General features: G+C 36.6%; 1 protein-coding gene across 2 annotated transcripts in view; it reads left to right on the forward strand.

Moving 5' to 3' along the window:
• The window catches only part of MTREX (Mtr4 exosome RNA helicase), a 133,724-nt gene that overhangs the window by 4,604 nt on the left and 109,788 nt on the right, over nt 1–19,332 (forward strand). Inside the window, exons 2-5 of one of the 2 annotated variants that reach the window (XM_059916381.1) lie at nt 1,601–1,738; nt 3,048–3,114; nt 6,109–6,171; nt 7,093–7,205. In XM_059916381.1, the coding sequence (XP_059772364.1) occupies nt 1,601–1,738; nt 3,048–3,114; nt 6,109–6,171; nt 7,093–7,205 (381 nt within the window). Of the gene's footprint in view, nt 1–1,600; nt 1,739–3,047; nt 3,115–6,108; nt 6,172–7,092; nt 7,206–19,332 lie in introns of those variants that run through there. The other variant, XM_059916382.1, reaches the window with a different exon arrangement.

Here is a 19,332-nt window from a genome sequence, read left to right on the forward strand (position 1 = left end):
AAAAAAATTTTTCTGTTGAGATAAAACATATTAAAAAAAAGTGCGAAAGTCATGGGGCAAATTTTCATAGTGAACACACCAATGTAAGCCCTGTTCAGGACAAAAAAATAGAATATTGCAGAAATCCCTCTTTGTCCCCCAGTAAAGTGACTAACCTGATAACCACATGTGTTAGTTTTTTTTCTGTTTGTAAATATAATGTAAATGGATTCATACAGAATATGTTCTTTTGTTTCTGGCTTTTGCTCAACATTGTTTGTAAAATTCTTAACTGTAGCTCTGGCAGTACCTTTCGAAGTATGATTGAGGTTTGGTGTGGGATCAGAGGAATATTCCCAATTATCTGAAAAGCCTGCTCTTTTTCAACTATAGGAGACTGAATTTTTCTTCACATACTTCAGCCAAAAACTGTATCACAACAAGTTGAATGTAGAGATAGATGAGAGTCCAGCTGCCTTCTATTAAGCCAGACATTAAAGAGACTTGCAAAAATATAAAACAATGCCATTTTTCTCATTAAAATTTTTTTGGGAAAATACTAACTTTTTTTTAGTTTTAATATTTAATATGGTAAACATCAGTAGATAAGACTACGTAAACAAAATTCCTTGGAATCCTCAATAACTTTTAGACTGGAAAATCAAAATCAAAATCTCTCATTTCTGAGATCAGTAATTTTGGAGCCACTGATGTAATATAGTCTACTTTAATTTCCATTTTCCTGGTAATTAATGGTTCTTGAGCTCCTTTTCGTATGCTTATTGATCATTTGGATATCCTCTTTCGTAAAGTGCCTGTTCTAGTCTTTTTCTCATTTTTTTATTGGGTTATCTTTTTTTTTTTAATCTGTAGCCGTCACTTCCATTATTTTAGATACATACGCCTTTTGTCAGTTATGTGTGTTTCCTCCCACTTTGTCTTTTCTCTGTACTCTCTTAATGGTACCTTTTGATTTACAGAAACTCTTAGTTTCAATGCAGTCCAATTTAGCAAACTTACTTTTTGGTTAACAATTTTATGTTCTGTTTAGTAATACCTAAAGATAATTTTCTCATTTTATCTTCTAGAGTCTTTGTTGTTTTTGCGTTTCACAATTAGATCTAATATCCATATTGATTTTTGTGTATAATTGGCATAGGGGTCAGATTGATTTTCCCTATGGTTATCCAATCCACAAAGCACCGTTTATTGTCACTACTTTTGACCAGTGAATCCAACCACATAAAAAAATTTTCTCCCAAATAGTAATATTATGCCATTAGAAAAGCATTAAATGTTTATTGAAAGTGTTCACGTAAATGTCTAATGGTATTTTACAGTTTTTAAGAATATTATATTAGTAGTAGTTACGTTAGTGTGAGTTGCAAAATATTTTTAGAACAGAATTTCCAAGAAAATATGAAATGAAAGAGGAGTAGTATTCAGTTTCATTAGTTAAAATAAGAGTATTCTGGGCCTTAGCCACTTTTGATTTGTAATATCTATTTACATGACTTTTTTTGTTAATAGTGTATATTATACATGGGATAATATTTTACGGAGTCACCCTTAAAGTAAGCAGTGCTATTGCAGAATTCATTCTAAACCGTTCACTTTTCAGAAGACGTTTTGATGGTAAATTACAATCTGAGTCAACTAATATTGGAAAAAACAAGAGAGATGCAGACTTCGAGGGCACAGATGAACCCATTTTTGGAAAGAAGCCCAGGGTAGAAGAGTCAATAACTGAAGACTTAAGGTAGTATTTCCATTGTTATAAATGCTAGTAACTCTTAGGTTGGGTGGTTGCCTGAAGTTTTGAAAATTGCTTGTATGTTGTTACTTTATGAAAATATTTGTTGAATTAGAGAAATGAAAATAAATATTCTTTATATATTCATATAAACATATAACTGTAGAACAATTAGGTAAGTTTGGGGAAATGGAAAACAATATAGAAAAGAAAGGCTTTTAATACTTTTGAATCCAATTTTAAGAAAGAATCTTGAAGCCTGATTTTTTTAAAAAGAAGAAATGCCATTTCATTTATTCGTTAATGTCTTAGAAGAGGATCACTGGAAGAGTGGGATAAAAGGAAAGAATAAAACTGACACAATGGAAGGGAATCCTTGAGAAGGAGCATTAGAAGGAATTAGATTTTCACTGTTGCATGTAGCAGTAGAGTGGCTATGAATCTCAAGACTACTGTCAATGAGGGAGACCCAGGGATATGTGTGGCTGAAATAGCTGGGTGTTTCTTTGATTTCAAAAGTTGGAACTTTCTAGAAATTAATTCCAATTTCTTAGGTTGACCTGTTTCCTCTCGTAGCGATGGTCATGACTTTGCTTTTCCCTTCTCATTTGCCATATTCTAGGTTGGCACTACAATAAAGAATTTACTCCTATGGTTTTTTGTTGTTGTTGTTGTTTTTTAACCAGTTAGCTGTTGTTGTAGCTAGCAAAAGTAGGTACTATAAATGGTGGTAGATGTATCACTGAAATACTTAAGATGCACTGTTTGTCCAAACTAGTGGAATAGGTTACAAAATAATACTGATAATTTAAAATCATTGTTGCTTATTGTAGTAATTCTTGGGTTTTATCCAAAGTATGGTTATTGATTTAAAGTAAAAAATCAAAAGTACAATCAATAATAGTGGATCTAGTGCAGAAATACATCTATTTTTCTTCAATTTATCCACAATCATGTCTTTTCAGAGTCTAAACAGAGAACCTAGATGAGTATAACTTAGGATTTTGATGAGAAGAGGGAACACCTCTATAAATTATAGCAACATCTGTATTAGGCTAGTGTATTTTATACTTCCTATCACGTAATGGTTTTTATAAGCAGCTTTGTGTTTTGAAGCAGTGATAATGCTTTTGTAGAGGTACTTTTTATCCAAAATAGTTACTGGAACTAAGCTGACATAATTATTTGAATAATCCATTTGGAGTCTGTTTTGTATTTGTAATAAAAGATGCTAACTCACCATTTTGAATTCCCAGCATATATAATTCTCAGTAATTTATTTTAATGTAATTTTAACAATTTTTTTTTTTTTAAGTTTGTCAGACTTGATGCCCAGGGTCAAGGTACAATCAGTTGAAACTGTTGAAGGGTGTACACATGAGGTAAGCACAAACAGTGTATGGTAAGTTGGTGTTTTAAGTGGGATTTTGCTTTGGACTATCTAGTCTGATGATTGACAAGCAGTTTAGCCTTAAGGGCTTTGGAAACAATATGTAGTTTCTGTGCAGTCAGCTTACGTAGTCTAGTGGAAGGAGCTGGGGGTTTGTATTCAAACCTGAGCTCAGACACTGACACAGCGCTTTTCCCAACTACAGTCTTGGATAAATTTCTTAACCTCTTTGACATTGTTTTTCTAATTTGTAAGTTTAGAATAATGGGATTTACATCTTGGGGTGGTTGTGAAGATTATGTAAGAAAATTAGGTAAGATACCCAGCACAGAGTAGGGTTTTTTTGTTGGTTTTTTTGTTTTGTTTTTCAGAGTAGGAATTTAGTACATGTTTATTCCCATGCTCCTAAAGTCAAGTAACAGTGACATTTTGCAGGTCCCGTGCTTTTTTGTGTTTTGCTCTGATGACTGATATATTGCAGTTTCATTGTCTGCCACAAGATGGTGGTCACTGATAGCTTGTAGTAACCGTTTATCAGTGAGCATTTATAAAAATATGGGACATAAGGAAACTAACACTAGTTCTTTCTATTAAGACTTCTGCCTTTACCATGTAACCTTATAAGTTATTACTACAGTTAATTGGGGAATCTTATTAAAGACTTTATCAAATAAGCAGAGTAATTCCAAATTAACAAAAATTGCTTTTGATGTAGATCTGGAACCTTATTTTCTTAAACACCTGTTTTTCTACTTGAAATTTCCTTATGTTCCTTTAGAATAGCACTTAGTTTGGCAGGTATAATATCCATTAGATCATTCTTTTAACACTTATATTAGACCCTATTTGATGCTGTGGTCTTAAAAAGATGGGGAAAAAACCTCAAACACACACAAATTTTTCTCTCAAGAGGTCAGAAGTTCTTTCTGTCCTCCTTCATGATTATCCTCAAGCCCTCCATTCTGTTATCTCCTCTCACATTTTTAGCAGGTAACCTTACCTTTTACTTTATATTAGAGGTTTGAAGATACCAAGTTGGAGTCACATCAACTCAAAGGACAAGGCACTGCGTTGTTTAGGCTGAGGAGAGTTGTTCTTGGTTGTATCCTATCCTGCCTCCACAAAGACTTGGATCATTCCATTTTCCCTTGACTGTTTCTGGTGTCTCCTTTTCTCTATTTTCCTTTTCTTATCAGCATATGAATATTCAAAAGCTTCTCTTTTGTTCTTTGTTGCTTTTTAGCCACTGTGTTGTGTTTCTTCTTCCCCATTGTAGTCATTCATTCAGTACATATCTTTCGGGTGCCAGGTATATTTTATTATTCACTGAATATAGAGATAAACAAAAAAAGTTATGGTCCCTTTCTTTTCAGAGTTGTTATTGAGTGCTCTGCTTAGAAAATCCCTGCTTAACTTCCTAACTTTCCAGTCATCTTTTAGTCTACTATAGTTAGATTTCTTCTTTCTCCATGTCTTTCAAACTGCTCTGGCAAAAATCACCAATAACTAATTGCTAAGTCTATTTGACTCTTGATTATTCTGTTGGTTTTCTATTTTTCTGACTCCTTAGTCTCTGTAGGCTTCTCTTCTACCTGTCTGTTATAAGTTAGTGTTACCCAGACTGTTTTCAGAGAATAAAAACAAAACTCTGATTCTCATACATGTGAAAACACAATTTGTTGTTGCTGCTATTAAATCTCAGAAATGCTAAAATCTAAATTGCTTTGTGTTAATGTTTTTTGTTCATGTCATAGCAAGTATCAGGAGAGATGTGAGGGAGGTGAACCAAGTAACCAGGTATGGGCCCGCAGGTTGATCATACCTTGATGAGGGTCACACCATGATTTAGGGTCTAGTCTTCGATTTTCAGATTCCGAAATCTGATTTTGTCAGTGCGCCAGAGGTTGTGCTCTTTGGGTAGAATCACTTTCATCATACTCATGGTATGGTATAACAAAAGAAGGACATTCCCTTAAATTAATGGATAAGTAGTCCTCTTATTGTCAAACTACCTAGGAGTCAGAAACTACTTAGAAGTTTCTTGGCGTCATAATAAAGGGGAATATGTAGTCTCAAGGGGAAGACTGATGAAAACTATTCCTGTCCCCGGAAGGGTTCATTCATTAATAAAAACAACTCAAATTAATCCTTTCGTAATGTGTGCTGGATAAACTACCAAATTCTGCCCCTTTATAGATTCTATTTAGAGTTTCACATTGCTTCTAACACAGTTATTATACTGGGTATTGTTCATTGAGTTTCTTAATTTATCGTTTCACTTAATTACAGTCAGGTTCTAGTTATTCCTTTTTGAAACACTACACACATCATCTTGATTGTAATAGAATTGCAAATTTACCAACAATCTCTTAATATTTCTAAGACAGCTAATCTTACCTCATACTTGTTTGTTGAAATTTTGCTCTTAGAAATTATTTCTAACTTCTGTGTGTACCGTACTTTGCCCTTGTTGATTATTTATACATTAATTCGCTTACGTATTGGGAATTTAGATATATTGTGAACTGCTCTCCAGATCTTAATCTTCACTGGAGGAAAATTAGTTTCCTGTTGCAGGGAATAATACCATTTTATTCCACATAGTTTTCTTTCATATAGTGGCATCCCTTTTTTATGTCCATTCTGCTTTTTTGAGCATTCATTAATGTCAGGAAGTACATTAGATATAGAAAATACAAAGATAGCTGAGATAGATCCTAGACCTTAATAAACAGTTTCTTTTGGGAGATAGACTTAAGTGCTTTTAATTAGATTACTATCAGATAAACACTAATAGAAGTTTTTTGAATGTTGTAGCTTTTGCATTTTGACTTTTTCTCAAAGGTGGTTATTTAATTTTACAGTGTCTAAGACTGTCAGAAACACTTTAGTTCATCACCTTTATTTTTCAAACCATCATTGATTAAGGAGTGTTGAATGCATCAATTCTCGAATAGTAAATTGATTTTTTTTTTTTTAACATCAGGTTGCACTTCCTGCAGATGAAGATTATCTACCACTTAAACCTCGCGTTGGAAAAGCTGCAAAGGTTTGTACTTTGGGCAGTATGGTTTGTATAGTTTTGTGAGTCTGTTTTCCTAAAAATCTTAAAGATAAACTTTTAAATGAGATTCTTATACTTCCCAGTGTGTGTGTATATATGTATATACACACATGTATATGTACAAACTAAGAAGCCGCCACCTGAAGTCAAATATGGTGAGAACCAAATCAATAACCATGCTGAAAACCAAGTATCATGTGATAAGATTTTTAAAAATTAAAATAATTCTCAACCTTTTTAATGAATCTAATGAAAAGTACTGATCTTTCTCTAGAAAAAAATGCATATGTACAATCAGTTTTGCATATAGTTTTGGGAGTTGAACAAGCTTCTAATGAAATTTAAACTCTATTGCTGATAGTAAATGGATTTTGAAACCCTGATAGATGGTGAAAGAGTAATATAAATTTTCCAAGTCATTTTCTTAAGTAAAAAAGGCAGTATGGTGGGGTAAACATGAACTCTTCAAGTCTAATAGATACATTATTCTGCCTTTGCCGAATGAACTTCATTGAGGCCTTGCCTTTTCAGAGCCTCAGAGTTCCCATCTGTGAAAAGAAATTATACTTAGGTTAGGGGTTGCTGTGAAGATTAGTATGTGGAAAATGTGTTGCACAGTGCCCACCATAAAGCATGTTCTTGATAAATGGTAATGATTATTGTGTTGTAATTAATATATATGTAAACATATAATAATTGAAAGATCAGATAGTAGAAATAACTTCTATGCTGTCTGGTTAAAGTTTTTTTTTTAATTCTTCCTAATTTTCTCTAGTGGGTGGCATATTTCCCATATAGACTCATAAAGAAATGCTCCCAGAATGCTTCTAGGGGTAGCGTCTCTTGGTTTTAAGTGTACTATGATGTGTTTAGGTGTCTTCATACAGATACTAATTTTTTTTATAGGAATACCCGTTCATTCTTGATGCTTTTCAAAGAGAAGCCATTCAGTGTGTTGATAATAATCAGTCTGTTCTAGTATCTGCACATACATCAGCAGGAAAAACTGTATGCGCTGAGTGAGTAGCTTTCTTTTTAAATGGAATTTTAGGACTGTTAATATTTGCTTTATACTTTAGGTGCTCCTATGTTGGGTGCATAAATATTTACAAATATTATATCCTCCTGTTGGACTCACCCCTTTATCATTATGTAATGCCCTTCTTTGTCTCTTGTTACAGTCTTAGTTTTATTTTTTATTTATTTATTTATTGTTATAAATTTATTTATTTTTGGCTGCATTGGGTCTTCGTTGCTGCACGTGGGCTTTCTCTAGTTGCTGCAGGCGGGGGCTGCTCTTCCTTGCGGTGCGCGGGCTTCTCATTGCGGTGGCTTCTCTTGTTGCAGAGCACAGTCTCTAGGTGCCTGGGCTGCAGTAGTTGTGGCTCATCGGCTCTAGAGAGCAGGCTCAGTAGTTGTGGCGCATGGGCTTAGTTGCTCTGCAGCATGTGGGATCTTCCCAGACCAGGGCTCGAACCCATGTTCCCTGCATTGGCAGGCGGATTCTTAACCACTGCACCACCAGGGAAGTCCTTACAGTCTTAGTTTTAAAGTCTATTTTGTTTTACATAAGTGTAGCTACCACAACGTTCTTTTGGTTTCTATTTGCATGGAATATCTTTTTCCATCCCTTCACTTTCAGTCTGTGTGTCCTTATATCTGAAGTGAGTCTCCTATAGGCAGCATATAGCTGCAACTTCTTTTTTTAATCCATTCAGCCACTCTCTTTTGATTGGAGAATTCGTCTATTTACATTTTATTATTGATAGGTGTGTACTTACTGCCATTTTGTTAATTGTTTTCTGGCTGTTTTGTAGTTTGTCTCTGTTCCTTTCTTCTCTTGCTCACTTTCTAGTTTTAAAATGAAATTTTAAAATAACTGTTTTTTACTGTGCTCTTTAAAAGTTTAAATTTTTTCTATTTGATTTCTGTAAATTTAGACTCTTACCTTTATTTCATTTCTTCTACCTACTTTGGGCTTCATTTGCTCTTCTTGTTCTAGTTTTTTAAAGGAGGAAAGGTGAGATCCTTGATTTCAGACCTTTTTCTAATACAGACATTTAGTGCTGTAAATTTCCCTTCAGTCATGAATATGTATCATGATTCACTAATGCTATGTTCATTTTTTGTGCATTTCATTTCAGGTCTTTTCTAATGCTCTATCTTCAGATTCATTAATCTTTGCTTGTTCATTATCTAATCTGTCCTTATTCCTATTCAGTGCATTTTTTTCATCTCGGACATTATAGTTTTCTTTCCTGGAAGTTCATTTTTGTGTGTGTTTGTTTTCCATGTGTCTACTTAACTTTCCTCCAGCTTTTTGAGCATACAGAATACAGTTTAAAAACTGTTTAAATGTTTTTGTGACTATTACTTTCATTTGTGTTACTCCCTGATCTGTTTTAATTAATTGACTTTTCCCTTCATTATAGGTCAGTATTTTCCTACTGCTTTGCATACGGCTCTGATGGGATGTTTGGCTGTTTTTTAATTTCATCACTGACTTTTGGCAGTTTAATTATGATGTGACTTTACATAATTCTTCTCATGTTTCTTATGCTTGAATTTATTGGGCTTCTCAAATCATGGGTTTATTAGTTTTCATCAGATTTGGGAAAATTTCAGCCATTTTTTATGTCAAATAGTCCCCCTTCTAGTAATCTTAGGACTTCAGTTAAACTTAGGTTGACTTTAAGTTGTCTCAGAGCCTAGTGACACTCTTATTTATTATTGTTTTTTGGTGTTTATTCTCTGTGTTTCATTTTGGACAGCTCTTAAATGGCTTTAACTTTATTCATCTTTTTTTCTGCAATGTCAAATATGCTTTTAATCCTACCAACTTTATTTCATCTTAGATTTAGATTTTTTTTTTTGCTGAAAGTTTGGTTTGGGTCTTTTAATATTTTCCATATTTCTTCCAAACATGCTGTTTTATTTTTTCTCAATTTTCTTGAATATACAGAACATAGTTATACTATAGTAACTTTCACTATCCTTGTTTACTATTTTATATTTTCTGTCTCATTTTTGGATGCCTTTTTACTTATTTATTTTTACTCATATTATAGGTTGTATTTGCCTGGTTCTTTGCTTACCTGATTATTTTTTAATGCCTGCCGGGACATTGTGAATTTTACCTCCTTGGGTGATGAATATTTTTGCATTTCTATTCACATCTTTTTTTTCTTTTTTTAACATCTTTATTGGAGTATAATTGCTTTACAATGGTTTGTTAGTTTCTGCTTTATAACAAAGTGAATCAGCTATACATACACATATATCCCCATATCTCCTCCCTCTTGCATCTCCCTCCCATCCGCCCTATCCCACCCCTCTAGGTGGTCACAAAGCACCGAGCTGATCTCCCTGTGCTATGTGGCTGCTTCCCACTAGCTATGTATTTTATATTTGGTAATGTATATATGTCCATGCCACTCTCTCACCTTGTCCCACCTTACCTTGCCCCTCTCCATGTCCTCAAGTCCATTCTCTACATCTGCATCTTTATTCCTGTCCTGTCCCTAGGTTCCTGAGAAGCATTTTTGTTTTTTGTTTTTGTTTTGTTTTTTAAATACATTTATTTATTTTTGGCTGCATGGGGTCTTTGTTGCTGTGCGTGGGCTTTCTCTGGTTGTGGCGAGAGGGGGCTACTCTTCGTTGCGATGCAGGGGCTTCTCATTGCGGTGGCTTCTCTTGTGGAGCATGGGCTCTAGGCATGCAGGCTTCAGTAGTTGTGGCACCCGGGCTCAGTAGTTGTGGCTCATGGGCTTAGTTGCTCTGTGGCATGTGGGATCTGCCCGGACCAGGGCTCGAACCAGTGTCCCCTGCATTGGTAGGCAGATTCTTAACCACTGTGCCACCAGGGAAGCCCCCATTTTTGTTTTTTTCTAGATTCCATATATATGTGTTAGCATACGGTATTTGTTGTTCTCTTTCTGACTTAACTTCACTCTGTATGACAGACTCTAGGTCCATCCACCTCATTACAAATAACTCAATATAGTTTTTTTTTATGGCTGAGTAATATTCCATTGTATATGTGTGTCACATCTTCTTTATCCATTCATTTGTCGGTGAACACTTAGGTTGCTTCCATGTCCTGGCTTTGTAAATAGAGCTGCAGTGAACATTGTGGTACATGACTTTTTTTGCATTATGGTTTTCTCAGGGTATATGCCCAGTAGTGGGAATGCTGGGTCGTATGGTAGTTTTATTTTTACTTTTGTAAGGAACCTCCATACTGTTCTCCATAGTGGCTATATGAATTTAGATTCCCACCAATGGGAATGCTGGGTCGTATGGTAGTTTTATTTTTACTTTTGTAAGGAACCTCCATACTGTTCTCCATAGTGGCTATATGAATTTACATTCCCACCAATGGTGCAAGAGGGTTCCCTTTTCTCCACACCCTCTCCAGCATTTATTGTTTGTAGATTTTTTGATGATGGCCATTCTGACTAGTGTGAGGCGATATCTCATTGTAGTTTCGATTTGCATTTCTCTAATGATTAGTGATGTTGAGCATCCTTTCAGGTGTTTGTTGGCAATCTGTATATCTTTGGAGAAATGTCTATTTAGCTCTTCTGCCCATTTTTGGATTGGGTTGTTTGTTTTTTTGATACTGAGCTGCATGAGCTGCTTGTAAATTTTGGAGATTAATCCTTTGTCAGTTTCTTGGTTTGCAAATATTTTCTCCCATTCTGAGGGTTGTCTTTTCGTCTTGTTTATGGTTTCCTTTGCTGTGTAAAAGGTTTTAAGTTTCATTAGGTCCCATTTTTTTGTTGTTTTTATTTCCATTTCTCTAGGAGGTGGGTCAAAAAGGATCTTGCTGTGATTTATGTCATAGAGTGTTCTGCCTATGTTTTCCTCTAAGAGTTATAGAGTGTCTGGCCTTACATTTAGGTCTTTAATCCATTTTGAGTTTATTTCTGTGTTTGGTTTTAGGGAGTGTTCTAATTTCATTCTTTTACATGTAGCTGTCAAATTTTCCCATCACAACTTACTGAAGAGGCTGTCTTTTCTCCATTGTATATTCTTGCCATCTTTATCAAAAATAAGGTGACCATATGTGCGTGGGTTTATCTCTGGTCTTTCTATCCTGTTCCATAGATGTATGTTTCTGTTTTTGTGTCAGTACCATACTGTTTTGATTACTGTAGCTTTGTAGTATAGTCGGAAGTCAGGGAGCCTGATTCCTCCAGCTCCGTATTTCATTCTCAAGATTGCTTTGGCTATTCGGGGTCTTCAGTGTTTCCATACAAATTGTGAAATTTTGTTCTAGTTCTGTGAAAAATGCCAGTGGTAGTTTGATAGGGATTGCATTGAATCTGTAGATTGTTTGGGTAGTATAGTCATTTTCACAATGTTGATTTTTCCAATCTAAGAACATGGTATATCTCTCCATCTGTTTGTATCATGTTTTAATTTCTTTCATCAGTGTCTTATAGTTTTCTGCATACAGGTCTTTTGTCTCCTTAGGTAGGTTTATTCCTACGTGTTTTGTTCTTTTTGTTGCAGTGGTAAATGGGAGTGTTTCCTTAGTTTCTCTTTCAGATTTTTCATCCTTAGTGTATAGGAATGCAAGAGATTTCCTTGCATTAATTTTGTATCCTGCTACTTTACCAGATTCATTGATTAGCTCTAGTAGTTTTCTGGTAGCATCTTTAGGATTCTCTGTGTATAGTATCATGTGACCTGCAAACAGTGACAGCTTTACTTCTTCTTTTCTGATTTGGATTCCTTTTATTTCTTGGATTCTTTATTTCTTTGGATTGCTTTTATAGTGGTGAGTGTGGGCACCCTTGTCTTGTTCCTCATCTTAGTGGAAATGGTTTCAGTTTTTCACCATTGAGGACGATGTTGGCTGTGGGTTTGTCATATATGGCCTTTATTATGTTGAGATAAGTTCCCTCTATGCCTACCTTCTGGAGGGTTTTTATCATAAATGGGTGTTGATTTTGTCAAAAGCTTTTTCTGAATCTATTGAGATGATCATATAGTTTTTATTCAATTTGTCAATATGGTGTATTACATTGATTGATTTGCATATATTGAAGAAGCCTTGCATTCCTGGGATAAACCTCACTTGATCATGGTGTATGATCCTTTTAATGTGCTGTTGGATTCTGTTTGCTAGTATTTTGTTGAGGATTTTTGCATCTATGTTCATCAGTGATATTGGCCTGTAGTTTTCTTTCTTTGTGACATCTTTGTCTGGTTTTGGTATCAGGGTGATGGTGGCCTCGTAGAACGATTTGGAGAGTGTTCCTCCCTCTGCTATATTTTGGAAGAGTTTGTGGAGGATAGGTATTAGCTCTTCTCTAAATGTTTGATAGAATTTGCCTGTGAAGCCATCTAGTCCTGGACTTTTTGTTTGCTGGAAGATTTTTAATCACAGCCTCAATTTCAGTGCTTGTGGTTGATCTGTTTATATTTTCTATTTCTTCCTGGTTCAGTCACAGAAGGTTGTGCTTTTCTAAGAATTTGTCCATTTTTTCCATGTTGTCCATTTTATTGGCATGTAGTTGCTTATAGTAATCTCTCATGATCCTGTGTATCTGTACAGTGTCAGTTGTTACTTTTCCTTTTCCATTTCTAATTCTATTGAGTCTTCTCCCTTTTTTTTCTTGATGAGTCTGACTAATGGTTTATCAATTTTGTTTATATTCTCAAAGAACCAGCTTTTAGTTTTATTGATCTTTGCTATTGTTTCCTTCATTTCTTTTTCATTTATTTCTTTTTTTTTTAAATTTTTTAATTTATTATTTATTTATTATTTTTATTTTTGGCTGTGTTGGGTCTTCGTTTCTGTGCGAGGGCTTTCTCCAGTTGCGGCGAGTGGGGGCCACTCTTCATCGCGGTGCGCGGGCCTCTCACTGTCGCGGCCTCTCTTTGTTGCGGAGCACAGGCTCTAGACGCTCAGGCTCAGTAGTTGTGGCTCACGGGCCCAGTTGCTCCGCGCCATGTGGGATCTTCCCAGACCAGGGCTCGAACCCGTGTCCCCTGCATTGGCAGGCAGATTCTCAACCACTGCGCCACCAGGGAAGCCCTTTCATTTATTTCTGATCTGATCTTTATGATTTCTTTCCTTCTGCTAACTTTGGGGTTTTTTTGTTCTTCTTTCTCTAATTGCTTTAGGTGTAAGGTTAGGTTGTTTATTTGAGATGTTTCTTGTTTCTTCAGGTAGGATTTTAGTGCTATAAACTTCCCTCTTAGACCTGCTTTTGCTGCATCCCATAGGTTTTGGGTCATTGTGTTTTCATTGTCATTTGTTTCTAGGTATTTTTTGATTTCCTCTTTGATTTCTTCAGTGATCTCTTAGTTATTAACTAGTGTATTATTTAGCCTCCATGTGTTTGTAATTTTTACAGGTATTTTCCTGTAATTGATATCTAGTCTCATAGCATTGTGGTCGGAAAAGATACTTGATTCGATTTCAATTTTCTTAAATTTACCAAGGCTTGATTTGTGACCCAAGATATGATCTATCCTGGAAAATGTTCCGTGAGCACTTGAGAAGAAAGTTTATTCTGTTGTTTTGAATGGAATGTCCTATAAATATCAATTAAGTCCATCTTGTTTAATGTATCATTTAAAGGTTGTGTTTCCTTATTTATTTTCATTTTGGATGATCTGTCCAGTGGTGAAAGTGTGGTGTTAAAAGTCCCCTACTATGATTGTGTTACTGTCGATTTCCCCTTTTATGGCTGTTAGCATTTGCCTTAGGTATTGAGGTGCTCCTATTTTGGGTGCATGAATATTTATAATTGTTATATCTTCTTCTTGGAATCCCTTGATCGTTATGTAAAGTCCTTCTTTGTCTCTTGTAACATTCTTTGTTTTAAAGTCTATTTTGTCTGATATGAGAATTGCTACTTCAGCTTTCTTTTGATTTCCGTTTGCTTAGAATATCTTTTTCCATCCCCTCACTTTCAGTCTGTTTTTGTCCCTAAGTCTGAAGTGGGTCTCTTGTAGACAGCATATGTATGGGTCTTGTTTTTGTATCCATTCAGCCAGTCTGTGTCTTTTGGTTGGAGCATTTAATCCATTTACATTTAAGGTAGTTATTGATATGTATGTTCCTATTACCATTTTCTTAATTGTTTGGGGTTTGTTATTGTAGGTCTTTTCCTTCTCTTGTGTTTCCTGCCTAGAGAAGTTCCTTTAGCATTTGTTGTAAAGCTGGTTTGGTGGTGCTGAATTCTCTTAGCTTTTGCTTGTCTGTAAAAGTTTTAATTTCTCTGTCGAATCTGAATGAGATCCTTGCTGGGTAGAGTAATTTTGGTTCTAGGTTTTTCCCTTTCATCACTTTAAATATGTCCTGCCACTCCCTTCTGGCTTGCTTAGTTTCTGCTGAAAGATCAGTTGTTAACCTTATGGGGAGTCCTTTGTATGTTATTTGTTGTTTTTCCCTTGCTGCTTTTTATATTTTTTCTTTGTATTTAATTTTTGGTAGTTTGAATAATATGTGTCTTGGCTTGTTTCTCCTTGGATTTATCCTGTATGGGACTCTCTGCGCTTCCTGGACTTGATTATTTCCTTTCCCATGTTAGGGAAGATTTCAACTGTTATCTCTTTAAATATTTTCTCAGTCCTTTTCTTTTTCTCTTCTTCTTCTGGGACCCCTATAATTCGAATGTTGGTGCGTTTAATGTTGTCCCAGAGGTCTCTGAGACTGTCCTCAATTCTTTTCATTCTTTTTTCTTTATTCTGCTCTTCAGTAGCTATTTCCACTATTTTATCTTCCAGGTCACTTATCCGTTTTTCTGCCTCAGTTATTCTGCTATTGCTTCCTTCTAGAGAATTTTTAATTTCATTTATTGTGTTGTTCATCATTGTTTGTTTGCTCTTTAGTTCTTCTAGGTTCTTGTTAAACATTTCTTATATTTTCTCCATTCTATTTCCAAGGTTTTGGATCATCTTTACTATCATTATTCTGAATTCTTTTTCAGGTAGATTGCTTGTTTCCTCTTCATTTGTTTGGTCTGGTGGGTTGTTACCTTGCTCCTTCATCTGCTGTGTGTTTCTCTGTGTTCTCATTGTGGTTAACTTACTGTGTTTGGGGTTTCCTTTTCCTAGGCTGCAGGTTCATAGTTCCCGTTTCTTTTGGTGTCTGCCCCCAGTGGCTAAGGTTGCTTCAATGGGTTTTGTAGGCTTCCTGGTGGATGGGACTAGTTCCTGTGTTCTGCTGGATGAGGCTGGATCTTGTCTTTCTGGTGGGCACGTCCATGTCCAATGGTGTGTTTTGGGGTGTCTGTGACCTTATTATTTTAGGCAGCCTTTCTGCTAGTGAGTGGGGTTGTGTTCCTGTCTTGCTAGTTGTTTGGCATAGGGTGTCCAGCACTGTAGCTTGGGTCGTTGAGTGGAGCTGGCTCTTGGCGTTGAGATGGAGATCTCTGAGAGATTTTCGCCATTCGATATGATATGGAGCTGGGAGGTCTCTGGTGGACCAATGTCCTGAACTTGGCTCTCCCACCTCAGAGGCACTGGCCTGACAGCCGGCCAGAGCACCAAGATCCTGTCATACACACAGCTCAGAATAAAAGGGAGAAGAAAGGAAAGAAAGTAAGAAAAAAGAAAGTTTTTAAAATAAAAAATAATTATTAAAAATAAAAAAATTTACAAGTAATAAAAAACAAGAGAAGGAAAGAAGAGAGCAACCAAACCAAAAAAGAAATCCACCAGTGATAAAAAGCACTAAAAACTATACTAAAAGGGAAGAACAAAAAAATAAGCGTGCATACAGAACCCTAGGACAAATGATAAAAGCATTTTTGATTGCTTTTTCAGAAGCATTCACATACACACTCACAAAAAGAGATAAAGGAAAAATATATATATATTTTTGCTCCCAAAGTCCACCGCCTCAATTTGGGATTATTCGTTGTCTATTCAGGTATTCCACAGATGCAGGGTGCATCAAGTTGATTGTGGAGATTTAATCCACTGCTCCTGAGGCTGCTGGGAGAGATTTCCCTTTCTTTTCTTTGTTCACACAGCTCCTGGGGTTCAGCTTTGGATTGGCCCTGCCTCTGCATGTGGGTCGCCTGAGGGCATCTGTTCTTCGCTCAGACAGGATGGGGTTAAAGGAGCAACTGATTTGGGGCTGTGGCTCACTCAGGCCAGGGGGAGGGAGGGGTATGGATGAGGGGCTATCCTGCGGCGGCAAAGGCCAGCATGACATTGCACCAGCCTGAGGCGTGCCGTGCGTTCTCCCGGGGAAGTTGTCCCTGGATCACGGGACCCTGGCAGTGGCGGGCTGCACAGGCTTCTGGGAGGGGAGGTGTGGAGAGTGACCTGTGTTTGCACACAGGCTTCTTGGTGGCTGCAGTAGCAGCCTTAGCATCTCATGCCCATTTCTGGGGTCCGTGCTGATAGCCGCAGCTCACGCCCGTCTCTGGAGCTCGTTTAGACGGTGCTCTGAGTCCCCTCTCGCGCACCAGGAAACAAAGACGCAAGAAAAAGTCTCTTGTCTCTTCGGTAGCTCCATACTTTTTCCCGGACTCCCTCCTAGCTAGCTGTGGCACGCTAGCCCCCTTCAGGCTGTGTTCACGCAGCCAACCCTAGTCCTCTCCCTGGGATCTGACCTCTGATGCCAGAGCCTCAGCTCCCAGCCCCTACCTGCCCCAGCGGGTGAGCAGAGAAGCCTCTCAGGCTGGTGAGTGCTGGTCAGCACTGATCCTCTGTGGGAATCCTTCCACTGCCCTCTGCACCCCTGTTGCTGTGCTCTCCTCCATGGCTCCGAAGCTTCCCCCCGCCCACCCCCCATCTCTGCCAGTGAAGGGGCTTCCTAGTGTGTGGAAACTTTTCCTCCTTCACAGATCCCTCCCACTGGTGCAGGTCCTGTCCCTATTCTTTTGTCTCTTGTTTTTTCTTTTGCTCTACCCAGGTACGTGGGGAGTTTCTTGCCTTTTGGGAAGTCTGAGGTCTTCTGCCAGCGTTGAGTAGGTTTCTGTAGGAGTTGTTCCACATGTAGATGTATTTCTGATGTATTTGTGGAGAGGAAGGTGATCTCCACGTCTTACTCTTCCACCATCTTGAATGTCCCTTTCTATTAACATCTTGAGCTTTGTTCTGGGGTATAGTTTCTTGGAAAAAAATATAATCCTTTCAGGGCTTGTTTTTATGATGAGTTTAGGCAGGACTAGAGTAGCATTCAGTCTAGGGCTAATTTTCTCCACTATTTAATATATTTCTTGGTATTCTAGCTAGTACCTTGTGAATTATAAGTTTTTCCACCATGACCAATGGGAACCTGAATAACTCCCAGCCCTGTGAAGATCTGGTTATTTTTAGCTCTGCTTCATTTGGTTGGTTTCCCCCTGGCTTTGGGTTGTTTCCTAACACTTATTCACTGATTATTACTTACTTGAAAACACAGGAGTGCTCAGCAGATGTTCAGAGCTTTCCCTCTGTCCAGCTGTCTCTTCTCTGGTTATTTTCCACTGCAGTGTAGCTGCCATGGCCTCCCCAGGCTCCCACCTCTGTCTGCTTAACTTAGGGAAACCTCCAGGGTCCATCTCCTGGAACTGTGACTTGGAAACTCTGTGGACAATAATCTGGAATTACCTCATTTCCTTCCACCTTCTCCAGGATTACTATGCTTTTATTCAGTGTCTGAAATCATTGTTTCATATATTTTGTCATGTTTTGTAGTTGTTTCAGGTGGATAGGTAAAGCGAGTCCTTGTTAGTCCATGTTGCAAGTAAGTATTTTCTACATTATTTTTAATGTGTGTTCTCTACTACTGCAGTAGTTATCTAATTTTGTAAATAAATATGCATATATTGCCTGTGTTTTAAATTTTTTGATAGGTATCTTTTCTTCTAAACTGTATTTAAAGGCCACAGTTCTGGAGTCTTGCTACTCAAAGTATGGTCCTGCACCAGATACATGAGTATCAGCTACAGACTTATTAGGCAGAATCTCAGGACCCACCCCAAAACTACTGAGTCATAATCTGCATTTTAACAAGATCACCAGGTGATGCATATGTCCATTAAAGTTTGAGAGGAACTGGGCTATTCTGAAAATGGATTGTGCTCTTTCACGTGGATGGGATTTTGCAATCTGTTGTAGATAGGCTTTTGTGGGTTAACTTTTTTTTCCTTCATATGTGCTGCTGTCACTACTATCTAGTTCGTGAACACCTTCACCATGGCAAAAAGAAACCAGGTACACATTAATCAGTCGTTCCGCATTTCCTTAGCCCCAGTTCCTTTCAGCCACCAGTCTGCTTTCTGTTTGTATGACTTTACCTTTTCTGGGCATTTCATATAAATAGAATCATACAATACGTGGCCTTTTGTTTCTGTTTTATTTCACTAAGCATAATGATTTTAAGGTTCATCTGTGTTGTAGTATACATCAGAGTCGAATTGCATTTTATGACTGATTAATTGTGTGGTATTAATATACCACATTTTGTTTATCCATTCATCAATTTATGGGATATATGAGTATTCGCAGTTTTTTGGCTATTATGAATGATGCTGTTGGAAACATTTATGTACAAGTTTTTGTTTGAACACATGGTTTTACTTCTCTTCAGTATATACCTAGGAATGGAATTACTGGGTCATGTTTAATTTAACCATGTTTAACTTTTTGAGGAACCACCAAACTTTTCCACACAGCTGCATCATTTTATTTTCCCAGCATCATTTTATGAGGGCTTCAATTTCTCCATATCCTTGCCAACACTTGTTACTACCTTTTTTTTAAAATTGATTATATAGTAAATTTATTTTATGATTGTTTTAAATAAAAACTTTTTTAATGTGGATTTTCAGCATAATACAAGTTAGTCAGAATAATGCAAAGCATTTTTAAAGGTGAACTAATTAGGTTTCTGAAAAGAATTCCAGAAAGAAAAAAAGCACAATGATGTTACTTATTTCTAGACAAGATTAAGGTTCTCTGGGTATTAGTATAATCCTATATTATGTGCATTGTTTCTAGATTCTGATCATGTGAAGTTTATTATTTTTAAATTATTTTTTCTTCCAGTTTTATTGAGATACAATTGACATGTAGCACAGTGTAAGTTTAAGGTTTGCAGCATAATGATTTGACTTACATGCATCATAAAATGATTATCATAATAAGTTTGGTGAACATCCATCATTTCATATAGATACAGAATTA

The sequence above is a fragment of the Balaenoptera ricei genome, chromosome 3 (assembly GCF_028023285.1).
Source record: "Balaenoptera ricei isolate mBalRic1 chromosome 3, mBalRic1.hap2, whole genome shotgun sequence".
In the NCBI taxonomy this organism is placed as follows: Eukaryota; Metazoa; Chordata; class Mammalia; order Artiodactyla; family Balaenopteridae; genus Balaenoptera; species Balaenoptera ricei.